Raw genomic sequence first — 18,960 nt, forward strand, 5'->3', positions numbered from 1 at the left:
ACGAGCCCTTACACATATTCTAGTACCATATGCACTTGTAATCGAGGGACCGCAAGGCATCTACAATGTTTTTGTGTCCCGTGGATCGGCCTCAAACATTTAAAGCGGTTGAATCCAAGAGAGATACAGAGGTTAATGCGACATCTCAATCCATTTCCTCTTCATTGAAAAAAGTAATATATGTAAATGCACTATAATGAGCTTACGCTGGTCCTCGCCATGGCCTCTATTGCCAACTACTTTTGCGGATGTTTTTCTTTTGTGCGTCTTGTTATCACTGTTGCCTGTAATCAATAATACATGATAAATGACTAGTGGCGATGAATCCATTACGGCCTTGATGAATCAACCAGTAACTAAATAAAAGGTGGAGTGAGTAAAATGGGGGTGAGATTCAATTGGAAAGCGAAGTTTAGAGGAGACCGGTGTTTGTTTTACAAGTGGTTTTATTTTTATTTGGATTCTTTTTACGTTGTTCCATTTAAAGGGAGAAGTAGAGTACTCTACATTATAGCAGGATGCTCTGAATATGTGTCTAGCCCAAGTGTTCAGACCATCCCTCAGAATTAAAATGATACAGTGGGCCTGTGGCCCAACACAACCCGGTGATGGCCGACTAAAAGCATGGTCCCAACTGTCAGTGACGGCCGAAGCCTATTTATTTCGCTATCAAGGCCCAAATAGAACAAACCGCCTGGCTGGCTGCCTCAGGCACCATCCACACGCACCAGCAGCACATGGAAAACTAATAAACCGACGAGCTCGCAGCCTCGCATCGCTAACCCTAAACCCCCAATCTCCCGACCTCCCGATCCCGATCTCGCCGCCGCCGCAGCAGCGACCACGGCGCTCACCGGCCGCCGGGCTCGCTGCGCGGCGCCGCCCCGCCGCCGTCTCCGTCACCCGAGGTACGGTGGAGCCACCCTCCTCCTCCCGAACTAATCCGACTCGAGTCGCGGGCGATCGGTGCTCGTGGGTTTTATGGCGTTTCTCTGCCTCCGCGTGGTGCTCTGGGTCGCAGGTGGATGCGGGGAGCGGGGAATTTCCCGTCGTTTGAGTTTTTTCGGATTGGGCTTGGAGGATACGCGGGAAGGTTTGGCCTAGGGCTAGCCGTCTTGGGGATCCATCTTCGGCGCGTGGCTATGTGCTGAGTGGGCGTGAGGGCGACCCTTTTGCTCCTTGGCGCTTGCCGCTTCACGGCGTGCAGAGGGTTTAGGATGGTGATATTTGTATTATCGAACCCGCTTTGTTGATTATTTCGCGTTCTCCGTTCATCATGGGAGGATTGATCCAGCATGGTTCCTGCACAGTTGATCTTCTAGATGCACGTTTTACTATCTTAGGCTGTGGAGAGGTTGATCCGTGTTATGTTTCCTTCATTCTACTTATCCTGTTTTGACTAGGCGCATTTCTTTTTCACTTGCTAATGGAACATCAAATATTGTTTCTCTATTTGTTCATTTTAGGTCAAAAGTACTGCATGTCTGCATTTTTTTGTAGTACATGCTGCCATGTTGGCACTTTAGCTCTCAGTGTTGTATGTATCACAACAGTGTCTTGGACTGGTTTTACCATTAACTAGATTACAATGCTTGTGCACTTGTAGTAGTAATTGCAATGCTCCACTGTATCAGATTTTATGGTTCACGCGAGATTCCACTTTTTGCAAAAGAACAATGCTTTCATATGCATTTCCTAGTTAGGGAGTGTTTGGATAAGGTTGATTGCTCTGGGTTTTTTTGGGTTTATTTCAACATAGTCGTCATAATTTGGATCCCAATCCCCCTATCTGAACAGGTGCTTAGTTGCTTAATTTTTTATGCTTCAGACAGTTAGAATTAGTGCATAGTTTCTTGTAACACAGCAACACTCAGAATTTACGCTTTTTTTGTTTCATGGATCTAAGGTGACCACTTATTTGACTCATTTTCAGATATCTGGGTTGTGGTAGCTAACACAGCTATTTTGCTGAGAATCTTGGGAGTTTTGAAAGGAGGTTTCATAATGGAGTTCTCAAAGCAAGGACAGGCACCCATGTCAACCAACATGGGATCTCAACCTCTGCCCTCTTCAAATGGCCAATCTAATCAGGCCGAGTATCCCTCTATCTTTTATCCATCCTTGCCTGGTGACTGGGGCGTACAACCGATGTTCTCTATGGGAGCTTCGGTACCAATTAGCTCATATTATATTGTTCCTATGAGTCAACAACCAGTCCAAGCTTGTGCCTCCAGGCCAGAGGCTTCACGTCCTTTGGGGGCACAGCCTTTACTGAGTAGAGTATCATTGAGGCCACCCCAGCAGGTGCTAAATATTCAAACATCTTTGCCAGCAATGGTTGGATCACAACCCTCGCCATCGTTTGCAGGCAGGAAATTGCAGCAGACAGTTGCTTCTCCAAAGGTTCAAATGCTAAAATCTACACCGTCACAGTCATCTAGTAAACGTTCTGCACAGAGGGAACCACCATCAAAAGTCCAACCTCAGCAACTTGAATCTGTGAGGTCCAAGTTCAGGGAGTCACTTGCTGCTGCACTGAGAATGGATTCTGATCGGCAAAATAAAAGTCAATCTCCTGAGAATGTGCAGCCTGATGGGTCTGCAGACAAAATGAAACCTGTGGAGGGAGATGCAGTACAGGATCCAGTGACAATCACATCAATAGATGCAAGCACAACCAATTCAGTTGTGGTCACAACTGTAGCTGCCAAGATATGCGAGGAAGATGAGAAGTTAAACAGTGATTTAGTTTCGAACATGATCACAAGCACAAATGATGACAAGCAGCAACAGTCAAACCATGCTTCTTCAGAAGATGTATTATTGGGTCAATGTATGGTTGTTGCAGATGAGCTTTTGCAAGGTCATGGACTTAGTTGGGTTTCTGATTTTGATGCTGGGGTTTCTGAACCTAATACAGAACCTAATTTAAAAAGGCCGAGAACTTCTGATGTGAACCCTGAGGTTACAGAATCTCTGGCAGAGTCTGAGTCAAAAAGAATAAAGGCTGCCAATGAGGCAGCGATAGATAAGGATAGCCTTATTGAAAAGGCTGAAAGTTTGGCATATAGAATTGAAGAGGAGCTGTTCAAATTATTTGGTGGAGTTAATAAGAAGTATAAGGAGAAAGGTAGATCTCTTTTGTTCAATTTGAAAGACAAAAGCAATCCTGAGCTGCGAGAGAGGGTTTTGTCTGGAGATATTGCGCCTGAACGCCTCTGTTCAATGACTGCGGAGGAACTTGCTTCCAAGGAGCTCTCAGAGTGGCGGTTGGCTAAAGCGGAAGAGTTTTCACAAATGGTTGTCCTTCCTAATACTGAAGTTGATGTTAGGCGTTTGGTTAGAAAAACACACAAAGGAGAGTTCCAAGTTGAAGTAGAAGAACCAGATGGTATGTCGGTGGAGGTTGAGCTTGGGGGTAATCTTACTAATATTCCGTCAAAAGCTGTCGAAGATCAGACCAAGTCCAATGACAAAACAAGTAACGATGGTAAAGAAGGTGTTCAAGAAAAAGACAAGGCATCTGATAGCACTTCGCAAGATGAGGATGGTGGGACAGACAACAATAATTTGTCAGGTGATCTGGAATATATTGATAACGAGAAAGCTGATATCATGCAGGATCTTATTTTGGATGACATGAAAGACGCAGAAAATCTTCCACCAATTCCTTCGTTAGATGAATTCATGCAGGGCTTAGATTCCGAGCCACCTTTTGTTGATCTCTCAGTTGGGACACCGCAAGAAGATGGTAATGATTGTGAGGAACCTGACACCACCTTGGAGTCCAAGAAACTTCCTGAGATAGAAAAGGCTTCTGCACCAGAGAAGACTACATCTGAATCTGATAAGCCATCTCCACAGGTTAACAGCAAGCCCAAATTAGAGTCACCTGAACATGCAGCGGGTCTGAATTCAGATCTTACCGAACCACACAAAGGAGAGCTGATCAAATCCTCTCCTGGTAAAGATGGAGCCAAGAAAACATCTACTGATAGTGTTTCTAATCCTGATTCTATGCTGCACAGTAAGGCAACTACTATTCCTATAGTACGTGAGAGTATATGGGAGGGTGCAATCCAACTGACAATGTCTTCACTCACTAATGTTGTTGCCATCTTCAAAAGGTTTGTTTCATCTGCAACTTTCCGTTGGATGACACTCCTTGCATTAGTATGTCATGTTGATCTAACACACTCTTCGTTGTCTTCATTTTTTTGCACTTTTCAAATCAAATTGAAGCTCTGCAGAATAATATTCTTTATCACATTCTCTTGGCCATATTAAAGACCATTATTAGGTTATTTTTTGTTACAAAGCCAGAGTGTTTTATGAACTTAGAATCAGTAACATTCTTGTTTAGGAAAAAAACTTGTTTGTTCAGGACTCATTTAATAATATTTTTGTTTGAAGTTATGCAAATACACCTTCATGTGAGAAAGTTAAGCAACATTTTATTATTGCAACCAACGGCATGAGTGTCTAAATTTAGCTTTATATGGCAGCACCTAAGGGCAACTCATAATGAAGAGAACTGTTAACAGTCCATTTGCTTTGACTTACTGTTTTCTTTAACCACCTGAACATCCTATTTTGGGCCATTTTGCAGTTATTCTGCTGGGTAGCTTTGTAGAATCTAGGTAGATACGTGAATCTTTACTAATTCAAGTAGGGTTTTTCTGTACAGTCCCGCAAAAGATGCTTCCAATCAACTGCTACATCCAAAATTATAACTGAATTAGTGCTTTCAAAAGTGAGTGCAATGCCAAACGAAGCTCATCAACTTCCAGGGGCAATGGTCATACTTAAAATGTCATTAGAAAATAGCATGACTGAAATGAGAAAATCCATTCTTATTTAATCACTGACTAATACACATCCACTTTTAATTGTTTTGTAACATGACTACATAATGACATATCGAGCTAACAGCCAAATACATGGTGCTACCTCACGATTTCGTGGTCCGTTTGTTTTTGTCAAATTATATGCATTCTATAGGGCCATCGTCTGGCAAGTGTAACTGTATTATCGTCTTCACTTTGATTCTTGGATGCATGGAGTAATAGTTAATTCTATTTTCTGTTTGTTCTTATCTTTGTTGCTAGTTTGATGTATGAACCTTATTTATTGATTACCGTGTAAGGTAGACAATTCTTGTCTTATGTTTTAATATATTCATTTTTCTTTTTTCCTCTTGATCATTTCTTATGATACCTAAGGATATGGGTACTGGTTTTAACTTGAAAATGATAGGGTGTATGGTTTGGTAAATTATACAGAAAAGATGGGGACTCATCTAATGTGTATCAACTTTGTGATATAAATAATATGTATCATAATTTTATTGGACTAAATATTTTTTTACTTTGCATGATTTATTTAATTTGTTTAGTAATAATGTGAATGCTAATTGCCTGCAAACTAGTGAATGCATGGAATTGTGTATATGTAGTTATTTTATCTGGACTGCTGCTAACATGTCTTAAAATTTTACTTTTCCAGTGGTGAAAAGCCATCACTAAAAGAGTGGCGCAGCTTTGTTGAGATCAAGGGGAGAGTTAAACTCAGTGCTTTTCAAGAGTTTGTCGAACAGCTTCCCAAATCTAGAAGCCGTGCTATAATGGTAATTCTAACCCTTTTTTCTGAATGTATAATCTGTTTATATATGCTCTTCTCACTGGAAAGACATGGCTTAATATGTGCAGTTTATTGTATGTGAAAATGCCTTATGTTTGTGTCTAATTACCTGGTGGATGGTTGCCATGTTGCACAGTGGCCTATATATCCAGAGCTGAGCGCTAGGGCATACTTGAGATTAAACATATGTTGATGAATTGTGGATCTGTGTTAGTTACTATAGGTAACTGCAGAATCCTGAGGTTACAGATTGTAGGATAAGCATAACCATGACTTTTACTCTGGCGGGATAACCTCTAGTCTGTCCACTGTATACTTAAACAAACCACATCCTTTGCATCGTTGCATGTCACACATTGCAAATGCGCAACTTATACCCTGTTTGAACTTTAGAATCATGTGGGAATTTTAAGTAATCACCCGGACCTCGATACCTTGGGCCTTAAACTGGGCATCATGATATATGATGTCATTTGGCATAGCCACCCAATTTATTCGGTAGAAGCTGTGAATAGTTCTAGATTATCATTCATACTGGAGTCCCTTCATTTTTGTGTTTTGTAATCTGCATATGCTCTGCCTGTGGTTAGTCATTGGTTATCCATTTCATCGATTTAACTACCTGGTAATTTTTTTGGTAGGTAACTGAGCTGTGTTGGAAGGATGGTTCTCCGGAGAGTGGTCGCCAACATCTCTCGCAGGTTCCTTTTCTATTCTTTGTTACTCACCACTGCAAGAGCTAGCTTAATAGAAGTTTGAGGATTGGGTTTACTAAATTTGCTTGTTCTTCTGCAGACCATCGATTCATATATTTCAGATGAGAGAGTAGGATTAGCTGAACCTGCAGATGGAATAGAGCTGTACCTGTGCCCTTCTCAAGGGAAAACCGTGGAGATTCTCTCTCGGCACTTGCCAAAGGAGCATTTGAAGAGCCTTGCTGTGGCAGGAACATCTTTCATTGGAGTCGTCGTCTGGCGGAGGCCCAATGTTCCTAGGGTACCCTCACACCGTAGACATGATGGTTCCAAGAGGCAGTCAATCCTTGGGAAACCACATGTTACCAATTTGGCCCCTGGGCCCTCCTTGCCTCTGAACTCATATGGTGCACCACCAGGCTTTCCCAATCAGCTTCACCACCACGAGGAGGATGTAACTGATGATGCCCCTCCGGGCTTTGGCCCTGGTGTTGCTAAGGATGAGGACGATCTTCCTGAATTTAATTTTGTTAACTCGTCAAACCCTGCTGCTAATGTAACTGCACATGCCTACAAGGGCCGGCAGCATGTACCAACCTCTGCTCGCCCAGCAGAGCAAATGAGGGAACTGGTTCAGAAGTATGGTAAAAGATCATCTGTTCAAGCCCATCCCTGGGATGATGATGACGATGATGATGATATACCAGAATGGAACCCCAACCAGGCTAGTTACCAGCAAATAAGGCAGCCACCGCTGCCACCCGCCCCACAGCAACTGCCATTGCCTCCACCACCTCCCGTTCAGCAAGTGCGCCCCTATCACCAGCAGCAACAGCAGCATTACCTCAGTCCAAACGCACTGCAGCCTCAGGTGCCAGTCAGTCCACTGCCCCAGGCTTACCTCCGGACCCAGCAACTCCCTTCGCAGCAGCACCAGCCTGTGCAAGCCTGGCAGCAGCCGAATGCTTGGTGGCCGGCTCATGGCGTGGCTGGCACCGCCGCTGCACCGGTGGGTAACAATGTACAGCAACCGCAGTATGGTGTAATGCCCAGCAATGGCAGCGTCCAGGGCTATGACGCTGGCAGCGCGGGTGGTTTGGCATGGAGACCGAGATAGAACATTGTAAAACTCATTTGGTTTTCTTTGTAGCTGCTAGCGTCACTTGTAGGGTGTTTTTTGTTCGCCATTCATGTAAGTATCAGTGGTGTACACCCGTACAAAGGATGTAATCTGGATAGACTAAATAGTTGCGGTTGTAATCGAAACCTTAGGACTTCTTTTGCCTAAGTTTTGAACAATAGTTACTCGTCGGTTCAGCCTGTGCTCGTAGGCACTGCGAACAACAACAATAATGTACCGCAGGACTGAAATTTTCGAAACCTTGTGCGCATCAAAACTTGCTCGTTTTAAACCCTTTTTAAGTGGCATTTCATGCACTGATTCGTATATGTACGTCGAACTTTACCTTGCGTGCTGATGTTGAGGCGAGCGGTACTATGCTGCTACCTTTTTGTGCCATTTATTTTATCGGATGTCTCCCATGGAATGATGGGATTGTTCCTGACCTTTCAAGCAATCGAGTTCTTCTGTTTTTGTGACACTTTCCACTATCATGCAATAGTGTTGTGTTGGCTTCTGTCCGTTTGCACAAGATTACAAAGATGTGGTGTTGGCTATCTATTTTTGCCGTGTTGCTATTTTGAGATGTCAGGTGCTCTGTTTACATCTTGTCTGAGGCTCTGAGCTCGCACAAATACCCTTGTGGATACCAAAGGAGGTTTGGTGATATGAACGAAAATTCCTGAAACGTAAAAGGCCACGAATTCTCACCATTTCTCACCCCATTTGGATCAAACTTTAATTTGCGTAAAGCTTTCCAAAAGTGATTCCGCCGCGCAGCCACAATGATCAATGCAAGATCCAGGCGCGAGAAGAGAAGAGAAGCTGCTCCGTGTCCATGGCGCTCATCAAGAACTTGCTAGGCGCATCGTTCCTCCCGCTTGTCCAAACCTTCAGCCACGGCCGAGCGATGACGCTCCTCGCCGCCGTCCGAGCTAGGTCCTCCTCGACGTTCAAGCCTACATCTCCGACCACCACGCGAACCCCGCTACCGTCCGTGCAGGCCGCCACGAGGGATGTACAACCCATCAGTGTGACCTGCGTGTCCCACTCTTGCGTCCACTGCCTTGGCCTGGACCCGGAGGAGTTTGCCATGGAGCCCGATATCCTCGCCGCCGAGGGCCCCTTCGCGCTCCTCCGTGTTGCCATCTGCAGTGCTGGGGTGTCCAGAGGTGGAACAACTACTTCCTATACTCCACCGGCTGCGGCCGCTCGGACATGGACACGACGTCACCGTCGCCGTTGCCGGCGGTGTCGCTGCGCTTGCTCCCCAACCCCCACCCTTTCTATTCCTCTGACCACGAAGCCGGCCTCCTGCCCCGCCCCTACGCCCACGATGGACAGGGCTGTTCGTGGGCCTGTGTCACAAGGGCGACCGCTCAGGGCCCCCATATCCAGGGCCCCCAATGCACCTCATATTTTGGGCCGGCTCATGATAACATCTGTGTACGCCGTTCTCCCCACGCCGCAGCCACTTTTCCTATGCATGGTCGACTGACGAGTTTTTTATTTTTGTATTTCGAAAATAAAAGTTCTAAAATAGATGTCGTTTCGAAAAAATTCAGAATTAGGCGTACGTTTTATATTTTTACAAATGGACAACTATTTTTGTAACTTTCTGATTTTCCAAATTTATAAAAAAATCTCGACTGACAGGGAGCATCGACCTGGTCGGTGATGCGGCACGTCGTGATTGGCCAAGGAGGATGGTTAGGGGTTTTTGATGGGATTTCATATGTTTTCATGCTTTAAATATATTTTTCTCTCAAACCAAAAGTTTGTTTTGAAAACCGTTTGCATCATTGTGTTTGTTTGTAATTAATGTAACAAAACAAGATCCAATATGAATATAGTATGAATCATTTGGATATTTCAACGATTTGAATGTACTATATCAACAATTTAAATACATTGTTTCAACAAACTGCACACAAAATGTTGACATATTATCGCAAATTATTGAAATAGGCCTTATGACTTGGTGAACATGGATTTTCGTAATGTTTAATTAGGTCTTTAGAATTGTAATATTATGTGTCGCAGGTTGTTCAACATGGTTTTTGATAATGTTGAATTATGTCTTTACAATTTTTATATTAGGTTTTGCAAATTGTTGACTCGAGTATTTTGAATTGTTGAATGTGTACGAAAATACAATACTATTCTAAATATAAATTATTGAGATTAAATTATACATGAAATAAAAAAACGAAGAAAAAAAGTTGGAATGACTGCAACCACACGCTGACAACTCTCCGACGAGCAACCTCATCCGTCCATCAGTTCATGGTACGGGCGGGGAGGAAACTATCTTGGCGAATCGATCTCATCATGAAACCTTGAGCGCACAGCGTTGCACCACGGGCTGGCCCTGGCCAGCCGGTCCACGGCGCATTACCCTCGCCGATACGCTTCCTGTAGAAAAAATCGTCAGATTGTATGGTTCCGGCTCGCGTATTCGGCTTGCCGGCGGCGGAATGGACGCCACTTTTGACGGCTTCCGTGCCGGGAACTGCTGCCCATTGGGCGCCCATCTCGCAGGCATAAATTATGAAAAACTTTTGGCCGCGGGTTGCTGATTCCCCGAACGAATCAGGCTTCGGATCTTGCTCCCACTTGCAGCCAGATTTCAGTTCATCCACTTGACGCGCGGCTGCCCCCAGTTTCACTTGGATGACACGATGTACAACCAGCAGTTCCATTCAGTTCCACGGCGGATCAAGGACTGGATATGCACCAGGAACTCTAGATGAAAAAGTCGTGTAAATCGAGATTATCTGCACATCGACAACATTGCAGCCAAATGACGGAAATTTGCGCTTCTAGTTACAACAAGAATACGTGCAAAACGTATGTATTGAACACAAGCCAATTAGCGCATTGCGCGCATACACGTACACGTATATACATCTCTACGGTACGTTGCCTACACGTAGTATTATACAGAGCACGCGGCCTGAATGTGCCCGGCGAACTCCGGTGGCGCTGGGGCGCGCGCCCAGGACAGCCTCGCCTCGTTCTCGCTCAGCACATACACGGCCTGCTCGGCGCCATGGCACGCGGAGCCGACCACGACCACACGGCCATCCCCAATGGCTGCGACGGCTGTCACCGCGCGCCCATCCTCCGGCACGCGCGCCACCTGTCGCCATGCGCCGCCATCCAATTCCCGCGCCACGACTTGTCCGTCTCGGAGCATATACATCCTGTTCCTCGCCGCGCTAGGCGCGGCACAGCACGTCCTCGGGCACGCGCCTTCCTCGAGCATGCTCTCCTGCACGGCCCCCCACGACCACGCAACCGCGTCGAACGCCTCGCCGGAGCCTGCGAACCGGCCCTGCGCCTCCGTCGGGTACCCGCCGAGCACGAGGAACCTGCCGCCAACGAAGAGACCCCTGGCCTCGTCCCGCTCCCGCGCCATGTCCGGGAGCGGCACCCACGTGTCGGCCTCGGCGTCGTACGCGGCCGCCGACCGCAGCGCGTTCTTCTCCTCGTCGTGGCCCCCCGCAACGAACACCCGCCCGCCCGCCGCGTCCGCCGCGCACGCGAAGAACGACCTCCGCGGTCCTGGCATCTCCGCGCCGCGCCGCCAGCACCCCGCGAGGAAGTCGTACACGTACACCGCGCCCGTCGGCGCCCACGTCTCCGGGTCCCATCCGCCCAGCACCACCAGTTTCCTCCCCGGGCCCTCGCCGACCGCGGCGAGCTGGCAGAAGAGCGAGAGGCCGCCCGGGAGCGGCGGCGGGAGCGTGGCCCACGTGCCGGCGTCCGGGTCGTGGAGCACGAGGCGGTAGGAGGAGGCCGCGGAGGCGGCATACTTGTGGGCCGGACCGGAGTCGGCGAGCGGGGGGCGGGCCTGGGCGAAGGCGAGGAGCCGGCGGGGACGGCGGAGGCTGTGGTGGAAGGGCGACTCCACCTCCGCCTTCCACTTGCGCGAGACGCAGCGCGCCACGGGGAGCTGCTCGAATCCCACCCGCACCAGGCATTCCCGGGCCAAATCCTCCGGGAGCCCCGGAATCAGGTCGTCCATGGCTGATGGCTCTAAGCTTGCAGCCGCTTCTTGCTTGCGAAGTGTGTGGTCGGAGTTTGGACTGGGAATCAGCTCATGAGCTGTGGTTTGTGCAAGAGTGAGCTGTACGGGGATATATAGGCAGGGATTTGGGCGTTTAAGGATGTGAACCGACTGGATTAGATTGAGGCGGAGGCAGACGGAGACGGAGACGGAGACGGCGGCGGTGGGTTTCGTTTCCGGTGTGTTTTGGCGGGGCCTCGGGTTTGTTTAAAACCGTGCAACCCCGTTGGTTTTGGAAAGGTTCCTGTGCTTAATGGTGGGTCTGCATAGGTGGGCGTAGAGTAACCTGATTCGGCGTTGTTTGGGTATCTGTCGCCGTCGGATTATAAATATTTTTTTTTACACGGGAACCTTTTTCCATCATAGAATAACGGAATTTAGTTCTTACCGTAAGAATGCTCACAACAGATTTAGGACATGTTTTGTTTTAGTCTAATCTTGTCACGCTTAAGCTTAATCATATTATAGGTTTTTAAGTAACTGTTTCATTGTTTCATTGGCTGTCATAAATATAGCAAGACATGTTTTGTTAGGCTCTGATCCACACATCACGTACTTAATTTAGATAAGATTAGTTGTGGCACTATTAAGTACGAACCAAATAGGTCTTTAACCTAGAGAAATAAAATGATGATCAAGAAACCGAAAGGATACAGTTCTAATAGCTAGACATGCAGCAAAACAAGACTAAAACTCGGATTATAAATTAGTGCTTCATATCAAGCAAGAGTCTTTGTCTCCCATCAGGTGTCCCTTCTTCTCAATATGTACTGTAAATCTGTTCAAAGATATTGCATAAGAGTAGCTCTTGGATTTGGATCACCCCTCTTTTATCTGTGTTCACAAATAATGATCCTTTTGGGCTGTTCTTCCTTCCCAGCCAAGTTACACGTTGTATGGAGATAACTAACCATGCACTTCTAACAGTGGCACGCCATCACATATCTTCAGTGAGATGCAACCATGCATGCAGTTACTCCTGCATCGGATCTCTCTCACGGCGTCGCCGGTTGGAGACAGGAGATCAGGCGTCGGCCACAACAGAGGATCCAGGCGTCTGCTGATGGAGATGGGCAGTGGCAGTGGCATGGTGGACCACGGAGAATGGCATGACGAAGAAGAGGCAAGCTACGCCCAGGAGCCAACGGCGAGGGCCCAGCCTCTGCTCCGTATACGTATCATATATGTGCACTTTGATCATTTGATGTCGACCCTTTTATCCCCATTTGTAGTGTTGTGGATCATGCTCCACTGCCTTTAGCCATCAGCAAGTGGCCTCAAGGTTATCCAAGAAATTGACTCGGAAGAACCAGGAGCTGCAGATCAGATAGAGCCCCTGGTACAGAAGGAAAAAAAACCCCCGATATATATACAGCTAGAGGATTTCCCATAGGGTTGGTACCGCAGCGGTACGTTTAGAGTGAGTGTCTATGGAGTTTTTTAGCTGATTTAGATGACAGCTTAGGATTCGTATTAAAGCTAATCATAATAAAATAATCTGTGTATAAGAGTTTTCGTTCTTGCTTGTTGATTTTCGATATGATTTTTTACTATTTTGTTCGATAAGAGTTTAGCTGTATACATCTTAAGTAGTATATTAAGTTCGTAAGAAAACAATTGTGTTATATTACGATGTAACGTTGAGAGTTAATAAACTTTTACTTTTCTTAAAAAAACAACAAATAATTTTCCCCACTAAAAACCTACATTTGGCTTCTAGATTAGCGGATAGAGATTACGGACGATAAAAACATGAGACTTTGTTTCCAAGAAGGATAAGATCATGAGCCGAGCACCCATGGTAGATGGAATCAGCAATTCAGCAGCGCAGGTGATGTGACATACTCTATCCGGTCTGAAGTAGTAGGCTATTTTTTCTTATGGTTCAAAGTTAGATTTTAATTAAGATTTTTTTATAAATATATTATTTATAGCTATAAAATTTATATAATATGAAATTATTTTTAATCGAACCTAGTTATATAATTTATATATATTAGAAATTCTTATAATTTAATTAAATATTAGTCAAAATACTTAAAATATAATTTTTTTAAAATAATTTTGTTTACTGTTTCTCAACGGAGGGAGTAGATGACAATCATCCCATATGCTAGTCCCTGTTGAGAAATCTGTACTATCGGGTATAGTCTAGAGATCCCTCAAGAACATAATAATTATATAAAGGAGACATAATATAGGGGAAAAAATTTCTTCTTTATTTATCTGTTGTTCTACAATAAGAGATTATATTCCATATATATAGTGTCAAAAATGCGTAAGAGATAGAATCAAATCTTTCAAAAGATCGAGACAAACCCACATTAAATTATAAAACTCCAGGTTCCCTAATAGTCTCCTTGTCACTTCTCGCGAAATACATATGTCTCATCAAAACTCGCTAAAAATCTAGTGGAAAAAATTAAGAGAAAACGTACATAGCTCGAGATATAGTCACATGAATTGTCTAATTAAAAACCTTATCATGAAAAACTTCAGAAAAACTCATCTAAGAGAAAAAGAGTACAATCCACTCAGAATACTTCATATAATCTTCATGATTAACTTTAGGTACTTAATCTTCTTGACTAAGATTTAATTACTTGTATCGGTATTATGTGAAAATTCTCTCTCTGAAATGTGAAAAATCTATATGTCTTATCATCCCAATACCATGAACACATCTTTCGAAACTAGATGCAGGGAGAGACTTAATTAATAAATATGCAAGATTTTCACATGATTTGGTATGTATTACCTTTATTTCATTCATTTTATGTAATTCATGAGCATAAAAGAACTTAGGGTTGATATGCTTCTTTAAGTTACTTTTCACATATCTTGATTGCACTTGTGCAACATATGCAGTATTATTTTCATAGATAATGGTTGGGGGTGTTAGTAGTGTTCAAATCACATGATTACTGGATATGATTGATCACTCTTCTAAGCCATGCACATTCCCATGTGACTTCATATAAAGTTATTATTTTCGAATGGTTCATCGAAATAGATACAAGACTTTTCTTTGACGATTTTCAGGATATTGAAGTTCTATCACATAGAAAAATATAGCTAGTTTGTGATTTCATTGTATGCGAGTCTGACAGATACCCAATATCTGTGTATCCAACCAGACTTTGGTCCTGGTTCTTTCTGTAGAATAGACCCAGATCTTTACTATCTTGCAAGTAATACAAAATATCCTTCACGCCCTTCCAATACCTTTTAGTGGGCTCTGCACTATATCATACAAGTATGTTTTTTGCAAACACTATGTCTGACCTAGTGCAATTAGCCGGATATATCAGCGCACCTATTGCACTTAAGTATGAGAATTCCAGTCCTAACACTTCCTCTCCCTCTTCTCTGGGTCTATAGGGATCTTGATCTGCTTGCAATGACCTTCCAACCACAGGGTTTTTAGCGGGAAATGATTTTTTAAAATCCAACCGCTCTAACACCTTTTGAGTGTAGTTTGACTGATGTACGAAAATTTCATCTGTCACATGATCAGCGGAGGATTTAGCTCCAGCAGAAGTGTCCAAACACGCCTGTGGGACGCCGTCTACCCACAGCATGATGGTACATGTGGCCTCCCCATCGGGTCAATTCCGTGGTTTTGCGAGGTCGTGAGTTGTGCTCACCCCTTCGATCACACGGTAAGTCCCCTGGTTAGGCATAGACGTTTTGAGTTCTTTTCTTTACTCTGCAACTTGTTGTCGCCGCAGGTCCTCCACCTTGTTAACGACTCTAATAGAAATTCCTCCTCCGGTGCCTCAGCCTAACATTCCAGCCCCCGAGCCAACTGTGGTCCCGACGCCGCCTGAAGTGCCCGTTGTGACCCCAGCACCTTTAGAGCCTATCGGGGGGCTTCTTTAGCCTCTGTCCTGCTCTCCCTAGTCACTAGCCTCCCCGCCTCCATAAGCCAGCTGATCGGTGAGAAGGAGGGGGCAAACCACAGATGCGCTGTGTTAGAGAGACTGGTGGCCGAGGAAAAGGAGGCGAGGTGCGTGCTTCAACATGAAAATGATGCACTTCAATAGGAGAAAACACATTTTAACAAGAGAGAGTTACGCTCGTCGCTCAATGTTCCAAGCTGAGGTAGGATTAGTGGACGACCCGTAACTTTCTTCAGACTGCCTTTATGGCGATGCGAGGGGCCGTAAAGAGCGTTAGGCTGGAAGTCATCGAGCCGAAGGAAGAGTCCACTTAGGGTTGGTCTTACTCCATCAACGCCCTAGCGGGGAAGTTCACCTAGCTCCTAGGCATCTTGTCACAACCAATTTTACAAGGTCAAATCGGATGTAAGCTACATGAATGCCAAGATCAGTTTCATCATACATGTAGTAACGTCATCAGTGATAAATAGTACTACATCGAATAAAAATAACTTTACTGAAATAAATACTAGAGTTTTAAATAGCAGCGTAAGAACACGAGAAAACTCAAACGAATTAGGGCACACCAGAGGCAATCGACTAGGGGCAACACGACTTAGGATGCTCCGTCTTCATTGTAGTCTCCAGCTTCCTTGATCTCCGTGCAGCCTTCTCCAACTGAGCAACATTTATTATTGAAAATAGCAAGTCATACTCCGCAAGTATGGGAAAGCATAACATGAGGGCATGAGATAAGAAAGGCTTGACTTAGGTTTACTGCATCTATACCATCCTAACCTAGGACTTAAAAAGGTATAGCAGTCCTATATACTATGTGTGACGACATTGACTTACAAGAACAGCTCATCGGATTCCAATCAACTACCAAACTCACTAGATATTCCATATCCAGCTACCAACTCATTGGGTTACCATCACCCGACTACCAAAACCAACCCCAAGATCCCTAAAAATCAAGAAGAAGTCTAAGTCGCTATTGACCGTGAGCACGACTGATCGATCAGTTTTATACTCTGCAGAGTTTGCACAACTTTTTCCATGAGTCGTGATTTCATCACCCATATTATCAGGTGACAATCTCCATATTGCTGTGCTGGCCAAGCACTTACACACTTCTTATAGTGTACAGCCAGGAGATCACTACAATGACGTTACAAAGCTCCTGCCGACCTATAAGCACCAATTAAAGTTTCACTGCTAACAGTGATTCCATCACTGCAGAAGCCTCCTCTTGTGTCACTCAACCGTCCACTGGTACCTACAGAATCAAAGGGGTAGCTAATTAATTGGCCAGGCCGTACCCATATTGGCTTCGTGGTTGTGCGGTTTAGCCGGGTTACATGCTTCAAGAACCGATCCTTAAGATCCCACATATGTACAAACCACAATCCAATTATGCATTCCCCGCACAGGTGCATACCCGCACCATCATCAAGCTAATCATTCTGCTAGGATCCCTAACTCCATGTTGCTACAAAAATTACCATTTTTTGTTTATGTTACATAGATATTAAACATGTTTAAATTATAACCCAACCATGACAGTGCCTAGCATATGTACCTTTTATTTTTAGGACTCATTCAACGACGACAAGGAAAATCAGACAAATTCTAGTAAACCCTAATCATAGTATTCCAATTTAAACAAGTATGCATGAAGAATAAACAACTAACATAAAATCCTAAAGTAGGTGCAAGATGTTCAAGTACACTTGCCTGGATACTGCTCATGATCTTTGTAAACTAGGTCCTGGAATATCCAAAAGTCTTGACTTTGTAGATCATCGATTCTTCTAGACACGTTGTACTCTACTCGTGAAAACATGCAATTAAAAGCAAAACCAAATAAATACAAAATAAAACCCAATTTGAAAATCAAAAGAGGAAAGAACAAAGGGTTGGGGCTTTCAATGAAGAAAGAACTAGGTTGACTGGATTTAACATGAAGGAATCCAAGATGACAGAAACTAGGGTTTTGCCGGAAAAGGATGTACAAAGATGTTCGAGAATATTGATATGTAATATATTATATAATTTTATAAATATTATTTTAATATTGAATTCATATCCTATGTGCAACAATATGTGAGCTCGACACATCTAAGCCATCTGACATGCATCCAGCTATTAAAATAACATCTATAATTATATAGTACTACATGACCAATTAATTATCAGACATGAACAAGGCTGATTCATTGGAAACTTGCCGAATTTAGATGAATTTCCAAAGTGGTTTGGAATTTAGATGAAATTCTCTGAACAAGATTTGAAATGATGAACTCTATTTGAATTATGAGGACTGGAATAAAATTGATTATAGAAGGCAGGGGCTAATATGTAAACATTCTAAATAGGAAACAAAGACACAAATAAAAGAGAGAAAGGGAGGGGGTTTCTTGCAATTGTGTATACCAATAGAGAGGATAGAGAGAGTGGAACAGGGCAACGACCGTCGGTGGGGTCTTGGCATCGCCGACATGAGGGGGCCCGGTGGCTACGACAGTCAGCTCAGAACAGGCGTCCACCTTGCTGTGGACTCAAGGAGGTTCTCACCTCGGCTGCGACACACAGAGGCGCATCTAAGGCAGAGGGGATTGGGTTTCGTCGGAGGCGGTGATCGAGCGTGTGGCCACTGACATCAACGCTGGGCTTCGGTGACTTTTCAGCGAAATGAGGGAAGCATGGCGTAGAATGTGGAAAGACTAACTCAGTAGTATGGTTGGTTTTCGAAGGGATCCTCCGAGGTAGCGGCAAAGCAACGACGACTACTCTCAGATTCAACCTTGTTTGTGTCCAAATACAGCGATGAAGATGCACATGTTTCCAGAGATTGGCTAAGAAATTTGAGAAACCATCTGAACAGAAATGTTTATATTTCCTAGGAACAAAATTGTATGGCACGGGTTTGATTAGATCATCCCTTGAGAGGAAAATCGATCATCGGAGATGAGACGGGTGATGGGTGCAGCAAGCTGCCATTGGCAACCGTGTTCCGGTCGTGTTGCTGCACAACCAGTGAAGGGCTCCTAATGTCACGTAGAAGATTCCATAGACACACCGTGACGTAGTTGGCGCATCCATACGATTTCTGGATTGACGGGGAATGCGAATACAAAACCCAGTGCGCGCGCATAATGCGACCAGACACCGGACAGCGGGCATGGCAACTTTGATCCCAGCGGCGTAGGTGCTCTACTGGCTGACCTATTTTGTGGGGCGTGGGGATAATCTTGAAGCATGTGCTGGACAAAGGGTATGGTGATCCGACCTCTGGTAGGCCAGGGAACACCGATGCCATCTGCGATGGCGCGACTGTCCATGACGACGACGATCGTGACAACACAGATCGGGCTTTGGCTGGGGTTTGTTAGGGGCTTATATACGATGGCAATACAGGGGAAAAGAAGGAGTAGGAAGGGTTGGTCTTCACCTTACTGCGATGGTCGGGGAGGTGGTCATCGAGGCGGTGAATGCTAGCAGCTGCAGCATGCGGTGTTGGAAGTCCAGATCACGTTTCTATTGCGCTGA

At 44.8% G+C, this 18,960-nt stretch overlaps 2 protein-coding genes across 2 annotated transcripts; one reads left to right on the plus strand and one right to left on the minus strand.

Annotated features, from left to right (window-relative positions):
* The first annotated feature begins 704 nt into the window (after positions 1-704).
* Positions 705-7,751, plus strand: LOC133918608 (uncharacterized). Its single transcript, XM_062362561.1, has 5 exons — positions 705-908; positions 1,934-4,127; positions 5,506-5,626; positions 6,282-6,341; positions 6,436-7,751. The coding sequence occupies exons 2-5, from the start codon at positions 2,005-2,007 to the stop codon at positions 7,450-7,452; spliced, it is 3,321 nt and encodes a 1,106-aa protein (XP_062218545.1). The 5' UTR covers positions 705-908; positions 1,934-2,004; the 3' UTR covers positions 7,453-7,751.
* A 2,508-nt stretch (positions 7,752-10,259) lies between these two features.
* LOC133917409 (F-box/kelch-repeat protein At1g80440-like) lies at positions 10,260-11,750 on the minus strand. The gene has a single exon (XM_062361312.1). The coding sequence runs from the start codon at positions 11,483-11,485 to the stop codon at positions 10,394-10,396; it is 1,092 nt and encodes a 363-aa protein (XP_062217296.1). The 5' UTR covers positions 11,486-11,750; the 3' UTR covers positions 10,260-10,393.
* Between the last annotated feature and the right edge of the window lie 7,210 nt (positions 11,751-18,960).

The sequence above is a fragment of the Phragmites australis genome, chromosome 5, assembly GCF_958298935.1.
Source record: "Phragmites australis chromosome 5, lpPhrAust1.1, whole genome shotgun sequence".
Taxonomy (NCBI): Eukaryota; Viridiplantae; Streptophyta; class Magnoliopsida; order Poales; family Poaceae; genus Phragmites; species Phragmites australis.

Bases quoted from the DNA above. Each gene is read 5' to 3' on its own strand.
- LOC133918608 (XM_062362561.1), top strand. From the start codon at position 2,005: ATGGAGTTCTCAAAGCAAGGACAGGCACCCATGTCAACCAACATGGGA. The intron at 5,627-6,281 runs GTAATTCTAACC...TTTTTTTGGTAG, and splicing joins CTAGAAGCCGTGCTATAATG to GTAACTGAGCTGTGTTGGAA. The intron at 6,342-6,435 runs GTTCCTTTTCTA...GTTCTTCTGCAG, and splicing joins GTCGCCAACATCTCTCGCAG to ACCATCGATTCATATATTTC.
- LOC133917409 (XM_062361312.1), bottom strand. From the start codon at position 11,485: ATGGACGACCTGATTCCGGGGCTCCCGGAGGATTTGGCCCGGGAATGC.